At 35.5% G+C, this 22,214-nt stretch overlaps 1 protein-coding gene across 1 annotated transcript; it reads right to left on the bottom strand.

Moving 5' to 3' along the window:
- Positions 1 to 5,081: 5,081 nt before the first annotated feature.
- LOC108818750 (receptor-like serine/threonine-protein kinase SD1-7) lies at positions 5,082 to 21,161 on the bottom strand. The gene is made up of 7 exons (XM_018591682.2): positions 19,835 to 21,161; positions 6,791 to 6,928; positions 6,485 to 6,660; positions 6,189 to 6,399; positions 5,878 to 6,115; positions 5,642 to 5,792; positions 5,082 to 5,566 (listed from the first exon to the last, which is right to left on the bottom strand). Exons 1-7 carry the CDS (start codon positions 21,045 to 21,047, stop codon positions 5,240 to 5,242), a joined length of 2,454 nt encoding a protein of 817 aa, XP_018447184.2. The 5' UTR covers positions 21,048 to 21,161; the 3' UTR covers positions 5,082 to 5,239.
- Between the last annotated feature and the right edge of the window lie 1,053 nt (positions 21,162 to 22,214).

Genomic DNA, 22,214 nt, shown 5'->3' with positions numbered 1-22,214 from the left:
TGTCTTCGATCTTCAGTCGCAAGGCGTGTGTGACTATATGCATTGGAGTCTTGGATTTCGGCATATTCTGCAAGTTATTGGAGTTGAAAGCATAGTGGAGCATAAGGGGTTTTCGCACTGGTTTTGTATGGGATTGTCTAAAGATTTAGTGAGGGATTTCATGGTGTTCTTAGGTAATCTCTACATGGTATATCAGTCGCAGGTGGTGTGCTAATCTATGGGGTTATTTCAGCTCGGTATCTCATGGAATTCTTGGAACTAGGGGACGCCTTAGAACCTTGAATGATTTGAGTGTTTCATGTCTGTATTCTTTAGTCAGCGTGAAGGGTGTTGCAGAAGGGTTTGAAAGAGATCGACTCATGCGGGTTCGTCTATGTGTGATCATGGAAGTCTACAGCTGGGTAGAGGTTCAGAGAACATGATACCACAAGGCTGCTATTTTCAAAGGGAATGCAGTGTGGTTTTCTAAGCAGGTATGTGTTTGGCATAACACATAGTTTTCTGCTGGGATGGATCTGCAAGAACGAGGAGTTACTTGTTCAAGGCAAGTTAGGCTGAACAGGTGGCAGTGTCAAATCGAGATTGATTCAGGATGGAAACAAGTGTGTTTCGGGTTTTCTGCATGGGATTCAGTAGTAGTTTGTTTTGCTTCTCAGGCATATGAGGGAAAACAAATGGGTCTACAAGGTTTCACGGTTGCAGAGGTAATGATTTGTTTGAGCAGAGGTTGAGCAGAGATTCTTTGCGTCGAAAGTCTTCTTAGCAGGTTGAGATAAGCGGCGGGTTCTGTTGGCAACAGCAGCGGTTCAGAGAGATGTTCAAGGAAAGGTGTTCATTCAGGTTGTTACAAAGGAAATTCTCAGGATGGGGAGTTTGGTGTCTACAGGCTATTGAGGTTTGAAATTGAGTCAAAGAGCTTCTGGTTTGAGGCAATGGTGATTCAGATTCTGCAAGAGCTTCAAATTAGCATCGACATCAGCTGGAAATTCTAGAGAAGAAGAATCAGTAGATTTGTAGTCACAATCACATGATTATTTCAAGAGTGACGAACCAGGGATGATGCTGAAAGATAGGCATTGTCAAGGAAAGAAGCAGATGGTGTTTGTATGTGGTAGGCAAAGACAACGTCAGAGACAGAGGAAGAAAGGTTCACAGTGGAAAATCTTAATGCACGTGATGGTTTCAGGTCTATGAAATCATGATGAGAGACTTGCAAGGGATGCAGTGGTTGTTGGCAAGAAAGGGAAGACTCGCACAAGCTGCAGCAGAACAGCTGCACAGGTGGGCGTGTTCGTGATCAGAGTGTTAGAGATTGATTTGAGTCGTTTGGGATGGATGATATCTCAAGGAAATACAGACTCATCTTAAGTCAAAGTTAGGCTTAAGGAGAAGGAATCAAAGGTCGTCAATCTCACAGTCACAAGGACTGAAGGTTTTCAGAGATCATAAGGAATGCAGGTTGTATTTGCGAAAGATGATCAACAGATCTTGCAGCTGCACAGGTTGGTTGTCGTGTGACAACAATGTGATGAAACAGAGGTGATTCTGTTTTGGGTCAGAACAAGTCAGTCTCGTGTGAGTGACATGAAAGGTTTTTGGCTGGTAAAAGAAAGCCAGAGGAGCCACCAAGTTAGTGTGGCTGAACAGGTTATACCTCCACGAAGAAGAAACTAGAGTATGGGATAAGTGTGTAAAAGCCTACACAAGGGTATGTTGGAGCAAATGGCTATTTGTGGTAACAACATTCAGAAGCTTTAGTGAGGGCGTGTGAGTGACGGGGAAAACCTAAAGATAAAAAGGCGATTCAAGGTTAGACTTAGCTTGAAGATTCTGGTCAAATGCAGAGGAAAATGCGAAGGCAGAATCGGGTTGAACAGGTTGTTACGACTGGTTGTAATCCTGAGGATAAAGGGTATGAGACAACAGTCATCAACACTTGTTCAAGAAGCAGAAAGTCGATACCACAGCTAGGAGAAGCATGTGTGAGTTATACCTTAGAGGAATCGTCATCGATATCTGAGTTAGAAATTCAAGATGAATAGACTCAGAGGAGAAGTCAGGGACGCCGATCTGGTGTCACGACCACAATGGTCAAGGTGGAGCTCTCGGATAAGAATTGCAGCTCAAAGGCAAAAAAGGAGAATTTGCAGACTTGACCAGGTCAGAACTTCATGCTTGAACAGCTTATGGTTCGAGTATAGTTACAGCTTGAGAAACTCGTCATGAGTTCGAGTTTGACACGACAGAAGCTGTAAGGGAGTATCTCAAGAGTATCACAGGCATGTATGATGAGAGATATGTTCAAAGGACAGGAACATTGAACAGTTGCAGAAACTTAGTTACAGAGACATGGTACTTCTAAAAGGGTTATTTGATTCAGGTGGAGCCACTGAGATTATATAAGGATTGATGCATCAGGGAGATATATAATCTGATTCCAGGTGGAGTAAGTCACTGGCTTAGAAGATGTCTTGATTTGGTTCAGCTGACGGGTAAAAGTTTCGGTTAGGAACATGGTCAGTTCAAGGGAGTAAGAGCTGAAAGGAAAGGTTATTCCATGACAGGAGGGTCGTGGATATGTTCAGTGTGTCAAGGCCAGAAGGTGTCAGGATCAGTTAACAAGTACAAGGTGCATCATCATGAGAATTGTAAGAGGAGTCTTACATAAGGTTACTTGTAGGCGAGACAAGTAAATCGGCATTTATATCATGAGTACACTGCAGTGAAGTTGATACAGAGGAACACAGAGCCGAGTATGATGCAAGGGAACACGTGGTGAAGTACTTAGTTAAACTGAAGGGAAGCAAGTATCAAGAGATACTGAAGTATTGAGCAGTGAAGATGAAGATTGGTGAGATGAAGCAAAGTAAGAAACTGTTAGAAGACATCGTAGGGATTGCAGGGAATTGTCTTACAGTTTGTTCATCTCAGGAAAGGTAAGACTTGTTCTCCACAAGCAGGCTCATCTTAAGCTCAAGTCGTGGAACTGAAAGAAGTTTCATGAAGGTTTAAATGCAAAGAAAATCCGATTGCATTTAAGGGAACATAACAAGTGCAGTTCTGGAAATATGGTCGCATCACATGGATAACTGAGGAAGTTTTCTTCAAGGAAGTCCATTGGCTAATGGCGGGTTCAATGACTAACAGGCGTGTTCAAGTCGTTGATGGTGATGCACAAGTTTCGGTGTTGGATACATCTCAGTACAAGAAGGGTATTGAGGAAAAGAATTCACAGTTGAGTAAAGGAGAGATATCAGGCATTCTAGATAGATATCACAGGCATCTAGTAAGGAGAGCCAAGGCGTATCATGGTGAAGATGGTATGAGGCTCAGTTCATTTAACTAGCAGTGGGGTCTAAATCTGTTAGTGGGGTTCTGTAATTGCATAACAGATTGATCAGATGGTGGAGCAAAGATGTTTGTGTCGAAAGTCTTCCTAATCAGGTGGTGTTAGGTGGCGTGTCCTGCTTGTGCAGCGGTACAAAGTGATGCTCAAGTGCAGTCTGTTCAAGAACATCAAGGGTAAGTCAAAGACTGTTTCAGAGATATGGAGCATGAGTGACTTCAAGGGTTTGCGGTTGATTCAAGGAGGATTATATGGTAGCAATGTTTGTTAACAACATAAAGGGTGAACCAAGGTTGTGTCGAAAGTCTGTCCAGCAGTGATGATTGGATGGCGGGTCATGTTCAGAGTAACAGCGGTACAAAACGTGTTCAAGGCTGGAGTGTTTTTAAACAAGTAGAGAATCAGAGGTTGTTTCAGGTTTGAAGCATATATGGTTCGAAGGTAGCTGCACATAATTCAGGTAATTTTGGTTCAAGGCTCAGTGCACATGAGTGGAATCGAATGGCCAAGGAGAAAATCAACTTGCAGAAAGATGTTCAGGTGTCTATTCAAGCACTTGAACAGGTTCGTGATTTTGACATCAAGGTTGTGTTGTTGATAAGTTCACGAGGGAAACAAGATATGAAGTAGCACAACGTCAGTGAGGAGTTGAGCTTGACACTTGGAGTGTAGCAGCTGGGTTAGCAACTCAAGACAATGGATGAAGGTGATGGAAATTCAGAATGGCAATGGGATTGTCACATACCCTTCATCAAGCATGATGTCTATTTTCATTGATGGGGCTAAGTGGATTTACGTGTTTAATCTACTTAAGCAGTTGTGGTGTATAAGTGTAAGCTTATGCATGTTTCAAGAAGATCATGAGAGGACTTCAAGCTAAGCTCAAGATGGAGCTAAGAGAATTGAGAAGAGATAAAAGAAGACATGGAGATGCAGAGGATTAGCAGATTTGCTCAAGTTTCAAGAGGTGTCGAGCACAAAGGAAGGGTTATGGACTTGGACCAAACAGGTGGAGATTTGTGAGGTTTGGTCAAGCCCATCGGACTTGTTCAACGGCTGGGCCGAGTTGCACAAGTTACGCGTGGACAACCTATGGGCCTAATCGATAAAACCCATTAGGTTAAGTGCTGACAATACAAAGAAGGAGAGATCACGACAGAGATCTCTAAGCCAAGCTTCTGGGAGGTACGAGCCTCAAGCATCCAGGAAGGCTTCCATGGCATCTCTTAGAGAGATAGAGTAAGCTAGAGATGATTTGTTGTTCTAGGCTTAGCTCTTAGCCATGTACTCTTATTATCTCTTTATACTCTCTAGGGTTTGCATACCCAGGAACAGAGAGAGAGTTATGATCTTGTAAACCACATCGGAGGTGTTTTCCGATACTTCATAGTGAATGTTGTGGATCCTGGATCTACCCCAGATGTAGCATGCTGCGGCCGCGAACTGGGTGAAAGACTCTACAAGTGATATCAGAAGAACCATGAATTCCACAACAGGGTTTTTGGTGCTATTTGAGCTTGTTGACTTTTATCCCTTTATTATCACTTTTATCGTATTGTGCCTTTGGACCTTTAGATTTCTATCTATCTTTTATATTATTTCGTATTTCAGACTTTCGGACGTCGTTCTATATATTTGCATATGTTAATTTTAAGTACTGAATTTCAAACGTGGTTTATTTTTATTATTAATAAATAGAGATTTCAGAACATTATTATTTAGTATTTTATCTCAAATTATTTTTATTATTTTTATTATTATTCGGAAGTGGCGCTACAATTGTACTCCTTTTTTGTGACATCGTTATACTCTTATTTAAAAGGGAAGGCAATTCTGCTATTTAATAGTACAGACTGGTAAAACATTAAACAGACCAGTTTAGTACTTTCAAATTTACCGAGCGTCAATAACCGAGCGACTGATTTGGTTCACTGTCCACTCATCGTCACCCTGTTTGCTTAATTCAGGCTCAAGAGGACCTCTGCCAACGCAAAGCTCTGGTTGTTTAGGCTCAGGAAGAATCATAGTTTCGCTTCCAAACATTACCATTACAGATGACATCTCTGGTCTGTCTTCAGCACGGTCTTGAACACACAACAGACCAATATGTATGCATTTTAAAGCTTCATGTGTCTTGAACACTAACGATGACGATGTAGAATCTTTTATGATTGGATCTATGATGTCTAGCCTTTTTCCTTCCTTCCAGTTCCTCCACACCTGTCCATAATTAAGATTGAATTTATATATAATAATAATGCAGAAAAATTAAATTCAAGAGATACTCAAGCTTACCCAACCGTGGAGACTAAGGTCGTCACATGACTTGTAAAATCCTGTAGTCCTCTTGCCGCTTATGATCTCTAGAAGTAAGATGCCATAACTGAATACATCTGACTTCACTGAGAATATCCCATTCATTGCATATTCTGGAGACATGTAGCCACTGCATAATGAAAGATTAAATTCATATATAAATGAGGTTGATTTTAGTTTATGTTTAATTAGAAGAAAATCTCATGATTTCTTACTAAGTTCCAACCACCTTCCGGGTACAAGCTTCTGTCTCATCCCGTCCAAAAATCCTAGCCATTCCAAAGTCGGAGATCTTTGGAATCATATTTTTATCAAGCAAGACGTTACTTACTTTCAAGTCTCTATGGATGATCCTAAACCGTGAATCTTGATGAAGATATAACAGGCCTCTTGCAATACCCTTAGCAATATCAAATCTCAGTGGCCAATTTAGTTTGGCGCTTCGGCTTTTGTCTACAAATTATTGGAACGTGTTAACTTATTCGTGAAGATAATTAATTGTTAGAAAAAAGATGTGGTTACAAACCAAAGAGGTGAGAATCAAGGCTTAGATTCTCCAGGTATTCGTAAATCAACATCTTCTCCCCCTTATTGACGCAATAGCCAAGAAGCCGGACCAGATTGATATGCTGCAGCCTTGCAATAAGGCTCACCTCATTCTCAAACTCATTTGTCCCTTGTGAGGACGTTTCTGATAGTCTCTTAACCGCAATTTCTTTCCCGTCAATTAACCTTCCCTATTACCAGCAGACATTTGACTATGCAATAATGAACACCTTGTGCCATGATAATTCTGAATAAATTTTATGCATTAAATTTTACCTTGTAAACAATACCGAATCCACCTTTTCCAAGCTTGTTGGTGTTAGAAAAAGTGTTTGTTGCTATGGCAATAGCTTCAAAATCCATCAGTGGAAGCTCCTCTGTTTTCATATCTCCTAATGTGTGTCTCTTGCTTGATATTACCACCTCATTCATTATCGAAGCTTGGCTTGTTACTTGATCAATTGTTCCATTCAGACAAAAAAAAATCAAGACATGATTTTGATCAAAAAAGAAAAAATCACGACATGATTATTAGAACTTTACAGATATAATAAATAAAGGAAATGAAAGTTGTTGACTTACCAATAGGCTCTGGAATTGTTATTGATTGCTTCTGTTTCCTTTTCCAAAAGCGGAAAATGATAAAGCTTACAAGAAGGAAAAAGCTCACCCCAATACTGAAACCTATTATTATATTTCTGTTTTTGGTTTTCTTGTCCACTGCAACAAAAGCTAGGTATGTATTTTTTTTTGTGTGTAAATGTTAAGATAACATGTATTTTTCTTCTAGGTAGATGTCAAACAAACGATATAAATTAAAGAAAATTAAAAGAGAAGTTTTTTTTGTATTTAGAGTGTGAATGGATAGCATTTATAGAGTAAAATATTATAATAAATGTTGTTTTCAACCTAGTTGCGTTAGAAACAAACCAATCAGAGAAAAATATATTATTTTGTGTAGAATAACTTTTTTTATCTAACTGTTTTTATGTTTTTTATTATTAATTTTTATGTAAAATAATATTTTATAGTTTAACATCCAAAATCTTTAGAACCAATGATCATCTAAAGTAACAACCTAAAGAAAAAGTTCTTTTCAATCAAACCCTTGATGAATAAAATAGGTTAGTTAGATATATTATACATCTTTAATATTGTAAAAAAATATTTAACTATAAACACATTCATGTCTTATATCATTTTCAGTTAAATATGCCTTTCAAAAAATGTAAATATTATAAAAGTGTTTAGTAAATATTTTCCTATATGAATAGGTTCTATATCCAATAGTTATCTAATTAATATATTTTGTATAAATTATTAAATTAACATAGCCATTAGAATGTCTTTTTACCTGATGGATTTTAGTGGTGTTTTGATCATGGGTAATATCTATATATATTATGTTTAGGATTATTGTTATCTTAAGGATTCCTAAAAGAATGGGGGATATTTCTTAATATACACTTATGTAAAATCATATTTAGTTATAAATGATAATATGATATACTCGTAATTTGTTACACAAATAAAATATAAACATTAATTCTGTTTAATATTAATATACTCTTGAAAAGGTCCAAAACTTAAATGACAAATTTTAACAGTAGATAAAAAAATAGAATTTTAAAATAATATATTAGTTTTACTGATCTAAAACGTTCCTTAAAACTCAAAAATAATTTTATTTATTTAAGAAGAATCCCAATGTGATATTTTATGTTAATAGATAATTTATATTACATTTAATTAACTTTCTATTATTTTCATATAACAAACTTAGTTATTAATTAACTTATTATCAAATATACACCCTATCATAATACATTATTTAAATATATTCAAAATAAGATATCTACAAGATTCTATATTTAAAATATATTTTAAAGTATATTTTTATAAGATTGCATTTTAAAAATGTTTTAATATCTTTTTATTTAAATATAAATATTCTTTTAATATTTATGTTTAAATAAGAAAACTATAGGATATTTTAACAATACTAAATTTAATTGGCATTGACATATCTATATTATTAAAATAGAGACACTAAATATCTACTTACAAAGCGTCATAGTTGGACCATTACATTTCTGTGACCAAAAAATGACCATTACATTTATTTTAACGTTCTATTAAGATTTGATTTTTGGATAAACTTATAGTGGCACTAAATACATATTCATAGTTTGCATATAACAAACTTAGTTATTTAATCAAATATACTTCCTACCATATTAAATTATTTAAATATATGAAAATAAGATATTTAAAAGACATTCTTATGTATCTTTTTATAAGATTTCATTTTAATATCTTTTTACCTAAATGTAAATATTTATTTATTTTTAATATTTAATTTTAAATAATAGAAATATAGGTTATTTTAAAAATACTAAATTTAGTTGGCATCAATACTATTTGATTATTTCTTATATCAAACTATAGGTTATGTTTTATAATTGCCGTTTTTAGAATTACCTAATAAACATATAAATATTTATCAAGTATGAAACAGGTTGAACTACATATAGTTAATTTCTATTATAATAAAATATTCTGGTGAATATCAAATTTTAAAAATAAAATTCATATTATAATTTAAAGCTTAGAAATAAAACTATTATGAAGTGGCATATATACATCATTTTATTATTCTCATAAAACAATATTTATATGAATTTAATTATATAGATACTTTAAAAATAAATTTTTAATACAAATATATATGTATAAAGATCCCTTTTTAGTAAATTTTTGAATAAAAATTAATCCTGCGCTTTGACGGATCAAAATCTAGTTGAAATTTGAAACTATTATAAATATTAATTTGCTTTGTAATTTTTATTTACATAAGTCAAAAATATATATGCTATGTGTGTGGATTTAATTTGATGATTTTTAATGGACCATTTCATCATAGTTCAAGTCCAATTCAATTTCAACTGATAAAGGTATCCATGCATCTGTTAAATAGAAAATTTAAAATTACTCTGACTATTTAAAAAATTTGCATATTAACTATAAGTGTAATATATAACATTCGCTTTTATTTTTTTTTGTTAAATAATTATTTCTTGATAAATAATCATGTTATCAAATAAATATAAATATATTACTTTGGTGAGGATAAATATATGTTAAATCATTTGAATAATAATACAATTTAAAAATATATTTTATCATAACAAGTCAAAAATAAATTTATTTTAATAATTAAGAATAACATTAATGAAAAATTATGATAGATAATATAGTAACTAAATTCTGAAATTTGTAAAAAAAAATTCTTTATAAACTTTAATATTACTATATATAACTCTCTATTTTTATATTTTATTTTTAGGTGTTCTAAATGTTTGACATTTATTTGGCATATAAAAAAAATTGGTTCATATAAATTTGAAGCATATAAAATTTTATTTGGCTATCAAATTATTTCTTAGATGAATATATGTATTATTATACACAAGCATACAAAATAATTAGATTTATAAATAAATACAACAGAAAAATATTCATGTAGTTAAACATGATCAAATGACAAATAACTTATGTAAAATATCATAACCAAATACCATATGATCAACTTGAACATATATTCAAACAATTACAAAATTTAAAATAATATATATTATTTCTTACATAAATAAAAGAACACCCAAGGTCTAGTGGTTACTGTTCATGAAAGATATATGAACGATTTAAAGTTAAATTATAGATTATTTTTAGTATATGTATAGTCAGGGGTGGATCTAGTATATTATTTACAAAAATCATAAATATAATTTAATATATTATATAATCATTTAATAAATAAATTATATTATATTTTAAAAAATAAATGACATTAATCATTAACTTTACATTTTATATAATGAAGTATTTTAGCTAATAAAAGACAAGCATTTTATAAAATTAAGTATTTATTTACAATAATATTAAGATAAATTATATTTTTCTGTAAACTAAGATAAATTATATATTATACATATTGTTAGTTTAGTTACATATAGTTGTTATTTTAATCTAATAATATAACTAATAAATACTAAAATACTACATTATTTATCAAATCATTTATCTTTAGTCTAGTTACAAAAACAAACCAAAAGGATATATAGGCTGTTATTTTAATTCATTATAAACACTTATTAAATATAGTTGTTCAATTCATTTTAGTTCATTATAAACACTTATTCAATATAGTTATTATTTTAATCTAATTAATATAATTAATTAATATTAAAATAATAAAAATTACTGAATAATTAATTAAATAATTTTTTTATAATTTTAGAAACAGCTATATACTAAAGAAAGGAAAATCACTCATGAAAATAAAAAAGTTTAGCAACACAAGTCTTTTTTATTAAAAGTGATTAAACTAAAATAAAATGTATAGATGACATTTCATGTTTTACGTCAGCTTTGTGGTTTCGGGTTGAGATTTGAGTTAAACAAAAATACTACATTATTTATCAAATTATTTATCTCTAGTCTAATTACAAATAAAAAAGAAAAAACTGAAAAAGATATATAGGTTAAGGTTCGAACTTTTTCAAAAAAAAAAGGTTAAGGTTCGAACGTGAAGTATGGGACACCAGTCACCACAGTGGAGTCCTATAAGCAAAAGTGCTAGTAACATGACATCAATTGATTTCATACTACTGTACAAGAGAATAAGAGATACTTCCTCTGTTCCAAAATAAATGAGTTTTGAGGTTTTTGCACGTTGATTAATAAATTACAAATTTTTATTCTATTTTTCTCGTTTACCTAAAAACAATAATGATTAAAGTAATTTCAACCAATAAACAATTATACTACAGAATATAAATAATTAAAAATATTAAAATACATTTATTTTTTACCTAGAAACTTAAAAACATCACTTAAAATGGAACAAAAAAATTTCCCTAAAACTCCACTTAAACTGGTTGCAATAATTATCAAACACTAAACAAGAGATACTTTGATTAACATTTAGGATGGCGATTTTGGCGATTTTTTCTCCCTCTCAAGGCGATTTGATTTTAGCCAATAGGAGGGGAGTAAACATTCAGAAGGGGAATATCCTTGCTGCAAAATGGATTAAATCAGGAAATTTCCAAAATATTTTGGAAAATCATCAAAGAACTTCTCAGAATATTGCGTTTTTCCTTAAATCTTCGAAGGAAAAAGTATTTTTCTAGGGTTTTTAACTCAGCCGCCTCTCCTTCTAGCCTTTTTCTATAATCAGAAGAAAGTTAGAAACCGAGAACTCATATTCCTGCTAGTGATGGATGCAAGGTTGCTTGAAGGATTGCAAGGTATGACGCTGGAGGAAGATAAGACGATAGTGATACCAGAAGAGGACGAGACTTTTTGTGCTCTGGACAGAGGAGGACGAAGCTTGATGGGCAGACTCTTAAACCCAGAGTGTCAGAACATGGCCAGAATGCTGAGAACGATGCCAAAGATCTGGAAAGTTTATGAACGAGCAAGAGGGATTGCACTCTCGAGAGAACGCTTCCAGTTTGTTTTCGATCTAGAGACAGACATCCAAACTGTCCTTAAGCAGGGATTTTGGACTTTTGATGACTGGGGCCTAGCCTTGGAGAGATGGGTGGAGTACCCACCGAGGAATTTCCTTCAGAAAGCGGAGGTGTGGATACGTCTGAGGAACATCCCGGTGAACTACCTAACATTGAAGACGATAGACTTGATTGCAGATGAGATTGGACACGTGAAAGTTCTGGAATATGATCCAGACAAACCCATGCTTAACGACTATGTGAGAGTCCAGGTTATAGTGGATCTTAACCAACCTCTTAGGGACAAGAAATCACTTACCTTGCCCGGAGGACGAGTGGAGTATATTGATGTGGAGTATGAGAGAGTTAGAAAGAAGTGCTTTCACTGCTACCGCCTCTCTCACGAGAAACTGAGATGCCCAGTGATACAGGCTGCGAAGAAGAAGGGCAAGGAGATTGATAGAGGTCAAGGGTCAGGACAGAACCAAAGCGTGGAAGGACGTCAGCACCACAGTAATCTAGCTGAAACACTGATGCCGTTACTTGCTCCATCGATACCTCCAGGCTTTGAACCTCACAGTACGATGGTAGCTCCTGAAGTCTTTGAAGAGATGAGAATCTACATGAATTGTGTAGATCCTGAGGAAAGAAGGATCAGGGAAGCACGCATGAAAAAAACCCTTGATGAACTGTCAAGAGATCCTCTGGCACAGAGAGCTTGTCTGAGGTTGGAATCAGCGCCAGTGATCTCCCTGGAGAGAAGCAAGGAGAAGGGAAGAGTCTTTGACTTCAGAGGAGTAGAAGGGGAAGTGGCACTAGATATCATGGAGTCATCAGCTCGCGGCCCACATCGGCAGTTCCCATTAACAGAAAAACATGCGGAAACTACAAGAATCCACAAGAAGCTTTGGAGGTCGTGGATTATGTAACAGAGCATGCTAAAAACTTGGGAAAGAAGCTTCGTATTTCGCCTCAGAAGAAGATTGCCGGAGTGGATAGAGGACAACAAATTGAGGAAGACCGCTCTCATGGTCAAAGAGCAGGAGGTTTTGTTATGGGTAGTCACCAATCTCTACCAGCGGAGAGAGATAACAGAAGCCGTGGTTCGAAGAGAAGCAGTGCTTCATGGGTTCGTAGGAACCAGAATAAGAGAAGAGACGTCGGGTCTAAAGGAGAGAGGGAAGTAAGGAGCAGTGATGAGGGCCCTCTCAAGCGCAAGGCTACGGACGAAGGAGAAGTTACCTCTAAAGTATCGAAACAGTATGAAGGTTTGATGGTTCACCAGAAACCATCCAGTCCTCAATGACGATGCTCAGTTGGAACTGTCGAGGATTGAGAAGCAACTCGACAGTTCGACGCCTTGAGGAGATGGTTCGTCTACATCTCCCGGATTTTTTGTTTCTCCTAGAGACTAAAAACTCTAGTGACTATGTGAGGAAGTTTCAGAGTTCGTTGGGTTATGACCACTGCTTTTTGGTAGACCCAGTGGGACTTGGTGGTGGTTTGGCGCTGTTTTGGAGAAGTACTTATGAAGTTGAGGTGCTGGCCTCGTCTGCAAGGATCATTGATACTCGAGTGACAATTGGAACATTGCGGTTCCATATGTCTTTTATATATGGAGATCCGGTGAGACATAAAAGAACTGAGGTATGGGAGCAGTTGAGAGATATCGCGCTCTGCAGAGATGGTGGATGGTTTCTAATAGGAGATTTTAATGAGCTTATGAACAATGGGGAAAAGTTGGGAGGTCCTGCGAGAGAAGAAAGTTCCTTCTTTGACTTCAGAGCGATGAAGAGAGATTGCAAGCTGCAGGAACCTCCTAGTTCTGGAGATGTTTTCTCTTGGGTGGGTGTACGAGAGATTAACAATAATGGGATTAAGGAGAAAGTATGGGTGCAGTGTCGCCTAGATAGAGCCTTTGGCAGTGCTGAATGGTTCAGACTATTCCCAAGCACACACATCGAGTATTTGGAACGGACAGGATCGGATCACAAACCGGTGTTCATGAGGTTAGTGGCAACAAGATCAAAGAAGAAGGGGCGTTTCACCTTTGATAAGAGATGGTGCACAAAGCCGAAAGTGATGGAGATAATACGTAGAGGATGGAATGCTGTGGATGGCAAGAGCACAGGCTCGGTTGTTGATAGGATTAAATCTTGCCGTAGAGAGCTGTCTTCTTGGAAGAAATCAGCAAACGTGAACTCCAGTGAGCGAATTAAGAAGCTGCGCCAGAGCTTGGAAGAAGAGGAGAAGAAACAATTCCCTAATCTACAGCATCTATCATTGTTGAGGTTAGAGATAGAGAAAGCATATAAAGAAGAAGAAGCTTTCTGGAAACAGAAAAGCAAAAACTCATGGCTGCAATTAGGGGACAAAAACACCAAGATCTTCCACGGATGGGTGGAAACGCGAAGAGCTAAAAACAGAGTCCAATCATTGCTGGATGATTCGGGCACTGAACATTATGAGGAGGAGAAGAAAGGAGAGATTGCAGTCAGATACTTTGATGACTTGTTCCGCTCTTCCGGGTCACGCAATGCTGATGTTTTGTTGGAAGGGATGCAACGGAGAGTCACAGACAGAATGAACACATCTCTGACAAAACAGATCTCAGACGTGGAGATCAGAAGGGCTGTTAAGGCTATCAAAAGTGATAGCGCTCCGGGGATAGATGGCATGACAGGGCACTTCTTTCAACAGTACTGGAATGTCACGGGAAATCAGGTGACAAGGGAAGTAAAAAGGTTTTTCCACACGGGAGTGATGCCAACGGACTGGAATCACACGCAGCTATGTCTGATACCGAAGGTATCAAATGCAAAACAAATGAAGGACCTGAGACCGATTAGTCTATGCTCTGTGGTATATAAGATCATATCCAATGTCTTGAGCAATAGGCTTAAAGTCATACTCCCTCAGATTGTATCTCCGACTCAAGGAGCCTTTGTGGCAGGAAGGCTAATATCTGACAATCTTCTTATAGCGCATGAAATGATTCATGGACTCAAGACAAACCCCAACTGTCGAGGAGATTTCATAGCTATTAAGACAGATATGTCCAAAGCTTATGACAGAGTGGAGTGGGACTTCATCGATACTCTTTTGAAGAAGCTGGGATTTGATAGCAAGTGGATTACGTGGGTGATGAACTGCATACGATCGGTATCCTACACGGTGTTAGTGAATGGGGAGTCTTTTGGACATATCAAACCAGAGAGAGGCATCAGACAGGGAGACCCACTGTCACCTTTCCTCTTTATTCTATGTGCTGAAGCACTAGTACATGTGATGGATCGAGCAGAACAGAGTGGAGCAATAACAGGCATGAAGTTGACAAAACACTGTCCGTCAATACAGCACTTACTCTTTGCGGATGACAGCTTGTTCCTCTGTAAAGCCAATCTTCGTGAGTGTACTGAGTTCTTAAAATGCCTGAAGTTATATGAAGAAGCATCGGGACAGGTTATAAATTTCCAGAAGTCTGCTGTTACTTTTGGTGCTGACATTGACCCTGTTACGCGAAGACTGTTGGCTGAGATATTGAAGATTGAGAATGAGGGAGGTGATGGCAAGTATCTGGGACTACCAGAGTGCTTCTCGGGCTCGAAACAGAAGTTACTCGCTTTCATAGGGGAGAAGCTCAATAAGAGATTAAGCGGCTGGTTTGCAAAGAAACTATCACATGGCGGCAAGGAAGTACTGCTTAAGTCGATTGCCATGGCTCTCCCAGTGTATGCTATGTCTTGTTTCAGACTTACTAAGCATCACTGTCAAAAGATAATGAGCGCGATGGCTAGCTTTTGGTGGGATGAAGATGGAGAGAAAAAGAAAATTCATTGGATTTCTTGGAAGAAGATATGTGTGCCAAAAGACAAGGGAGGTTTGGGTTTTAGGGACATTGAGGCTTTCAACCAAGCTTTGCTTGCAAAGCAAGCATGGAGAATCTTCAATGAACCTCAGAGCTTACTGGCGAGAGTCTACAAGGGTCGCTACTTCTCATCTTCTAGCTTCCTTGAGTGTGGTAAGGGATATCGCCCATCGTATGCTTGGCGTAGCATCTTGTTTGGCAGAGAACTCTTGCAAAAGGGACTCATGAAGTCCATAGGAGATGGGAAATATACTTATGTTTGGGCTGATAAATGGATTCTAGATGATGTCCCTAGGAGACCAGTGAATAAGCAAATGACGTATGATGTCAATCTGAGAGTCTCTGAGCTGATAGGAGAGGATGGGAAGTGGAAAATGGATATGCTTCAAGAACTATTTCCGTCGAATGAGGTTCAAAGGATCCAACAGATACTCATTGGTAACGTCATGGATAGGGAGATCTGGGCTTACACTAAAGCTGGAGAATATACAGTTAAAAGTGGGAGTTGGCTCTCAACGAAATTAGCAGAGAACACAGGTGATGTTGGGGATCTAGATGCAAACACCTTGGAGTTAAAGAAGAAGATATGGAAGATACCCACCATACCAAAGATCCGTACCTTTTTGTGGAGAGCGACGTCGGGAGCTCTGGCGGTAGCAGAGCGACTTACGGCGCACGGCATGCCAGTAGAGCTGCGTTACAAGCTTTGTAATCAAGGAACAGAAACTATTGCGCATGTTCTGTTCCACTGTTCGAAGGCCAAAGAGCTATGGGAGGAGTTCAGTGACGTACTGACCGGAGCTTTCCAACATGACACACTAACAGAGCTTGTACAGGAAAGCATAAGACTAATGACGGAGGGCGCATTAGATATAAACAAGAAGAGAGCGATACCATGGATGTTATGGACGATATGGAAGAATAGAAATAGTCTCCTATATGCAGAAGTGCAAGAATCTTCTTCTCTGTTGGTACAAAGAGCGCTTGAAGATACAACTCTGTGGCATGAGTTAAACAAGAAGGAGATTAGATATGAGACGGGGGGAAACTATCTTGGAGTATCGAAGAGATGGTCACCTCCAATACAAGGAATAGTGAAATGTAACTTTCACTTGAGTTGGAGATCCAATAAATACCTCTCGGGTGGTGCTTGGATCACGAGAGATCACAGGGGAGTAGTTGGAATGCACGCAAGAGACGCTCTGCTCCCTTCGCTAGACAAGCTAGCGGCGGAGTTGACATGTCTGCTGTGGGTTCTTCGGAGTTTGACAGACCTCAGAGTAGAAGATGTTAGCATTGGGACAGATTCTACAGGTTTGGTTGACGCAATAAAATCTCCATTGAGATGGCCACGATACAGATATCTTCTTGGACAGGTTGCTGAAGTCTGTACAGGTTTCAGAACTCTGTTGTTTGAAGTGGAATCTGCTGAATCGAACACGGTAGCGACAAAGATAGCCAAAAGTGTGCTAAGAGATGGACGACTACAATCTTATCTTGCAATGGGAGGCCCTGCTTGGCTACACAATCTCATCCAGACCGAGGCTACTATCATCAGTTCTTAAACCCTTCCCTTAGGGTGAACTGGTATAGGCCTAAGTTGTCATAAATGGTTTTTGTTTTGTTAGCATTTTTTGTTATGTTGCAGTTTTCAAACTGCTGTTTTATCACAAACCTTTGAGTTAAAAAAAAAAAACTCCACTTAAAGTGGGACGGAGGGAGTATATAATTTTAACATGTGGCACGTGCCACACCCAACTCTGCCTCGGGTCCGCCCATGTGTAACGTTTTATGAGTTACCCTAAAATAAATACTACGTACTGAACCAGTTATTATAAGTGATATTCTGTCTTAATTATGGTTTTACGGTTAACAAAATAATTAAACCAGAACAGATGAATGATGTTGTTAGTAGTGTAATATATATACCAGATTTTAATCTGTGCTTTCAAAACACAGAATTAATTTTGTTGAAAAATAATTAATTTGGTTGTTAGTTCATAACAGAGATAAAAAAAAATTATATGTTCAACATGTTTCTACTTGATAAATATTTTGTATACAGTATAACCTCTATAAATTAATAATCTATAAATTAATATCTCTATAAATTAATAGAATTTCATAGTCCTAAATTAAGTTTTGATTCAATTAATATTTCGATAAATTAATAATCTCTATAAATTAATAAAAAAAATTTAGTTTTGGTGTAGTCCCAACATTATTAATTTATAGAGGTTTCACTGTATTCGATGAATTAACCCGGAAAACAGTAATCGTAGAAATATCAACTCATTATTATAGGTTGGTTTCAAAAGTCAACTTTATCTTAAATTTTTTAAATATTAATTTTAAAATAATTAGAAATTTTAATTAAGATTTATGTAAAACTATAGTTTTGTAAACACATATATTTAGGAAATTTGTGTAATATCAATTTAGAAAATAATTACATTTAAGTTTTAAAAATAGAAGATAAAACTTATATTAATATAACCAATGGTTCAAGTATTAAATGTTTAAAATTAATGGAAAATATAAATTTCATATAAATTAGAACTATTATCATTCACAAAATATGGAAAGATTAGTTACCATAAATATAGAAAATATTCAGTTATTTAATTTAAATACATAATATTTATATTGAAATTAAACGTTCTAATTTTCTCTGAGAAATTCTGATTTAATAGTATAGATTTTATTTAATTGATATTCACATGTTATTAATAGTGTAGATATATGTTTAATTAGTTTTAATGTATTTAATGAAATAGGATGACTCTATTTTAATAGAGAGAAGATTATTGTTAAGTATAACTTTTTTACGTTTTACATTTATCGACTCTTTTGTTTTTTCTTTTTTTTTTGCCAGCCTTGTGGCTCGTAGTTGTACTATGGGGCCGAGGAAAAAAAAGGCTTGACTTCAAATATTTAAACTAGATTTTGATCCGCACAACCGTGCGGGTGATTATTTTAATTTAACATACATAATTATTTTTTTACATAATTAATTGTAATATTTATCATGTTACTAACTGTTTATTATAACATTTTCAAACACAAAAGTTTTTATAGTTCACATGCAATATATAAATCTTATCTATTAAAACAATATACACTTTATAAATAGACCAATAATAGAGTGGGCCAAAAAACCAAAACAAACCAAACCGAACTGATCCAACCAAATTTAAACCAACCCAAACCAAACAAAAATATATGGCCAAACCATTTGGTTAAAGTTTTTATCAGCCCAAATAGTTTGGTTTGGTATGTTTTTAAATCGAACTGAACCAATAAAAACAAAGTGATTATCTAATTATATATATTAACTAAATATATTAATAATATTAACAACTAAGATATTTTACTATACATTTGACATAAACAAAGAAATAGAAGATTGAAATGCACGAATAGTGTGTGATATTTTTATTTTTATTTTATTTTCAATGTGCATCTTCTATTTATGTTTTGTATACATTTGTTTTCGAATAATTGAAATACACGGTCAAGATATTTAAAAGTAGACATTAAAGGCTTCTGTCCGTTTTTGTTGTTTTTTTATTCTGTCCGTTTTTATAGGGAAGTAGTTATTATAGTGGATAATATTATTTTAACAACATATTATAGTCGATAATATATAAGGAGATTAATTAATGATACCAAAATATTATTAGGAAATAAATAAAACATAACTTTCTAGTGATGGTCCATTAAAAAAATATCACACATGAATAGATGTTGTGACTTCTATTTTAATATAATAGATATTAATTATAGATAAGATAGACTATAATTAAAATTTTAAGAAAATAGTATACAAATTTTTTTTACAATAAAATCTTAACTAACATTAATTTATAATAATATTAGATTATTAATCACGAAATTAATCAATGCTTAATTTTATAAAAAGTATTTAAAAACTTGATAAGATTTTGTTAGATTATTTTGTCAACAAATAATTAGAAAATAAGACAATTTTATAGGGAAAGTTGTTACATATGTCAATTATTTAAAATGTGATATTTTAATAATACCATAATGTTAATTAGAACTAAATGAAATATGATTCTCTAAGGAAGGTCCATTTAAAAAAAATCACACTTCTCTTTTAATATAATAGATAGATGACGTAGTTTTGTCTTATATTTTTTTCCTACTTGGTCAACTGGCTTTGTCTTATACGTTTCATATAACCAAATAACCATTTCCTTGAAGTTTCAAGAGACTAACCGACTCCGTGATCCGTAGGAGCAATTCTGACATGCAGGTCATGACCGCCGAAGGTATAGTTTCGCATACCTTCGAGCTCTCCATACCATGTCACACACTTCCCGTGCCGTTCTTCTTCGCTTTCCACAAACCATGCCGTGCAATGGCAATTTGCAAGGCAATTCTCCTCACAGTTCTGCAAGTCACTACTCCAACTCACCTGAACATCTCTAACATTCGGCAGTTTCATGTTATGAAGCGTAGTAAACCGATCTTGACTGCAACTCATATTAGTCACTCTCGTACATCCGGTCCACGTAATATCCAACTTCTGACTAAATCCTTCGATACAATTGCATCTGGGCGTTGTGTATGCGGAGCAGAAGCTGTACGATTTACATGAGCTAATCAAGAAGCACGAATCATTAACTGACCATGATAAGTTCCATTCTCGATGTTTAGAGAACCACGTGTATACTTCATAGATTCCTTCGGGCCCTAACCTCAACCTAGAGAATTTTCCATGGTTGGTTGTCATTACAAGTGATTGCTGTTGTGAACTCGTGTCACCTTCTACTTGAAAAATCGGTGGCATATCTCCGAAGCTGTATCCATTCCATAAATCAACAAGGTTAATCTCTGTCCCATATTCTTGCTCTTCATAAAACCAAAAGCCCGATATTTCCTCTGTAACTCCCAAAAAGTGAACACCGGTGGACGGATCATTAGGATTAATCCATGATTTAAGTTTATTGCCAGTTCCAGTACGCATCTTCATTCCGGAGAATATAGAATCAGTAGGAAAATCGAAACTCTGCCATAAGAATTGATTCGTGTCGCTTGCGGCCTCCTTCACCACCAAATTACCGTTCTTGAGAAGCTTTACCACAACATCACGCCTCACAGTCCCGTCTATACTTGTTGACCAGACATGATTGTTATTTCGATCAAAGAGGATGAGGTTACTGTTGAAGAATCTGAGTGTTCCGTGGGATCCGAGGAGAGGATGATCTCTGTTGGCGACCCATAAAGCGGTTCTGTCGGGGTCTTGCTTGAGCCAGATACCGAGATACCAGTTGGAAACTTTACCAGGATTGAAGAAACCGAGCTCGAAGACATCTCCAGGAGATGCAAGGGTCTCATTTTTCGAGAGTAACAGAACGTCGTCAGACGAAGAAGTAGAAGAAATAGGAAGAAAAAGTAATAGGACGAAGATTGTAATTTTGCCACTCATTTTCACTTGAATTTTTCTTTCTTGTTTGCGACTTTTCTCATGTTCAATGGTTCATCATCATCTTTTTTTTTTGTAAACTTGGTTCATCATCATCTTGTTATTTTCAAAAACAAAAACATGAAACCGGTACCTCTTGAATACGAAGCCTAAACATATAATGTCTTGTCTAATCTTTCTACCTAAACGAGGTTTTTTTTCAGAATTTTCCCCTAACTTATAATGTCTACGATTCATTATTCAACAAGGTTCTGCAAGCACTGAGTGTGTTGCTTGACTTTGGTACCCTACAATGGTCAAAGTTGGTCTCGTGTATTTAACATGTTCACCAAAAAAAAAAAAATTGGTCTCGTGTATATTAGCAAAGTTGTTGGTCCTTAACGTGTTTATTAACATTAAAAAAAAATAGCAGACTGCAAATGTACTGTTTCTATATTATTATGTTTTATCAAATGTTCGCAAGTCAGTTTGTAATATTTAAGTCTTGCAATATAATCGTTGTACAAACTAAGAGCAGGTGTAACGAGGGTTGTTAACCCAATCCTTAGCTTTTGGGAATAAAATATTAATATAAAATGGGGATAGGCTAAAGATGAATCCTTAGTTAAGAGGAAGATCATCATTATCAATAGGACATATTTGGTGGTCCTTAGAATTTTTTATTGTTATTTCTACATTCAATGGGACATATTTGGTGATCCTTAGAGTTTTTTATTGTTATTTCTAGATTAGGACATTGCTAAGGACTTTTAATGAAAATAGTGATTATTGGTGGAACTTATTATTAGTCCTTAGGTTAAATTCTCACAGAAATTACTCTTTAGAGCTAGCAAAACATACGATCAAGCAGCTCGACAACGATGCAATAGCAAATATCACATACCAATTACAACAACGTAGAACAGGTTTCTAGTCCAAATACAAAAGCTTTTACACAAGCAATCACACTCTTTATACAAAAAAACACAATGTTAACAACTCACTACAACATAGACAAACCGAGACCATGAACCATCAAAACCAAGTAATAACTCGTCATGTACTCTGCTCACTACAACATAGAAACCGAGACCATGAGCCATCAAAGCTTTTACACAAGCAAACACACATAAACTTCAGACAAAAACTCCCTGTAGAAATACTCTGTAGAAAAGAAAAAAACATAAAATC

Source organism: Raphanus sativus, chromosome 8, assembly GCF_000801105.2.
Source record: "Raphanus sativus cultivar WK10039 chromosome 8, ASM80110v3, whole genome shotgun sequence".
NCBI classification, from domain to species: Eukaryota; Viridiplantae; Streptophyta; class Magnoliopsida; order Brassicales; family Brassicaceae; genus Raphanus; species Raphanus sativus.
This window is presented reverse-complemented; position numbering and strand designations above follow the sequence as displayed.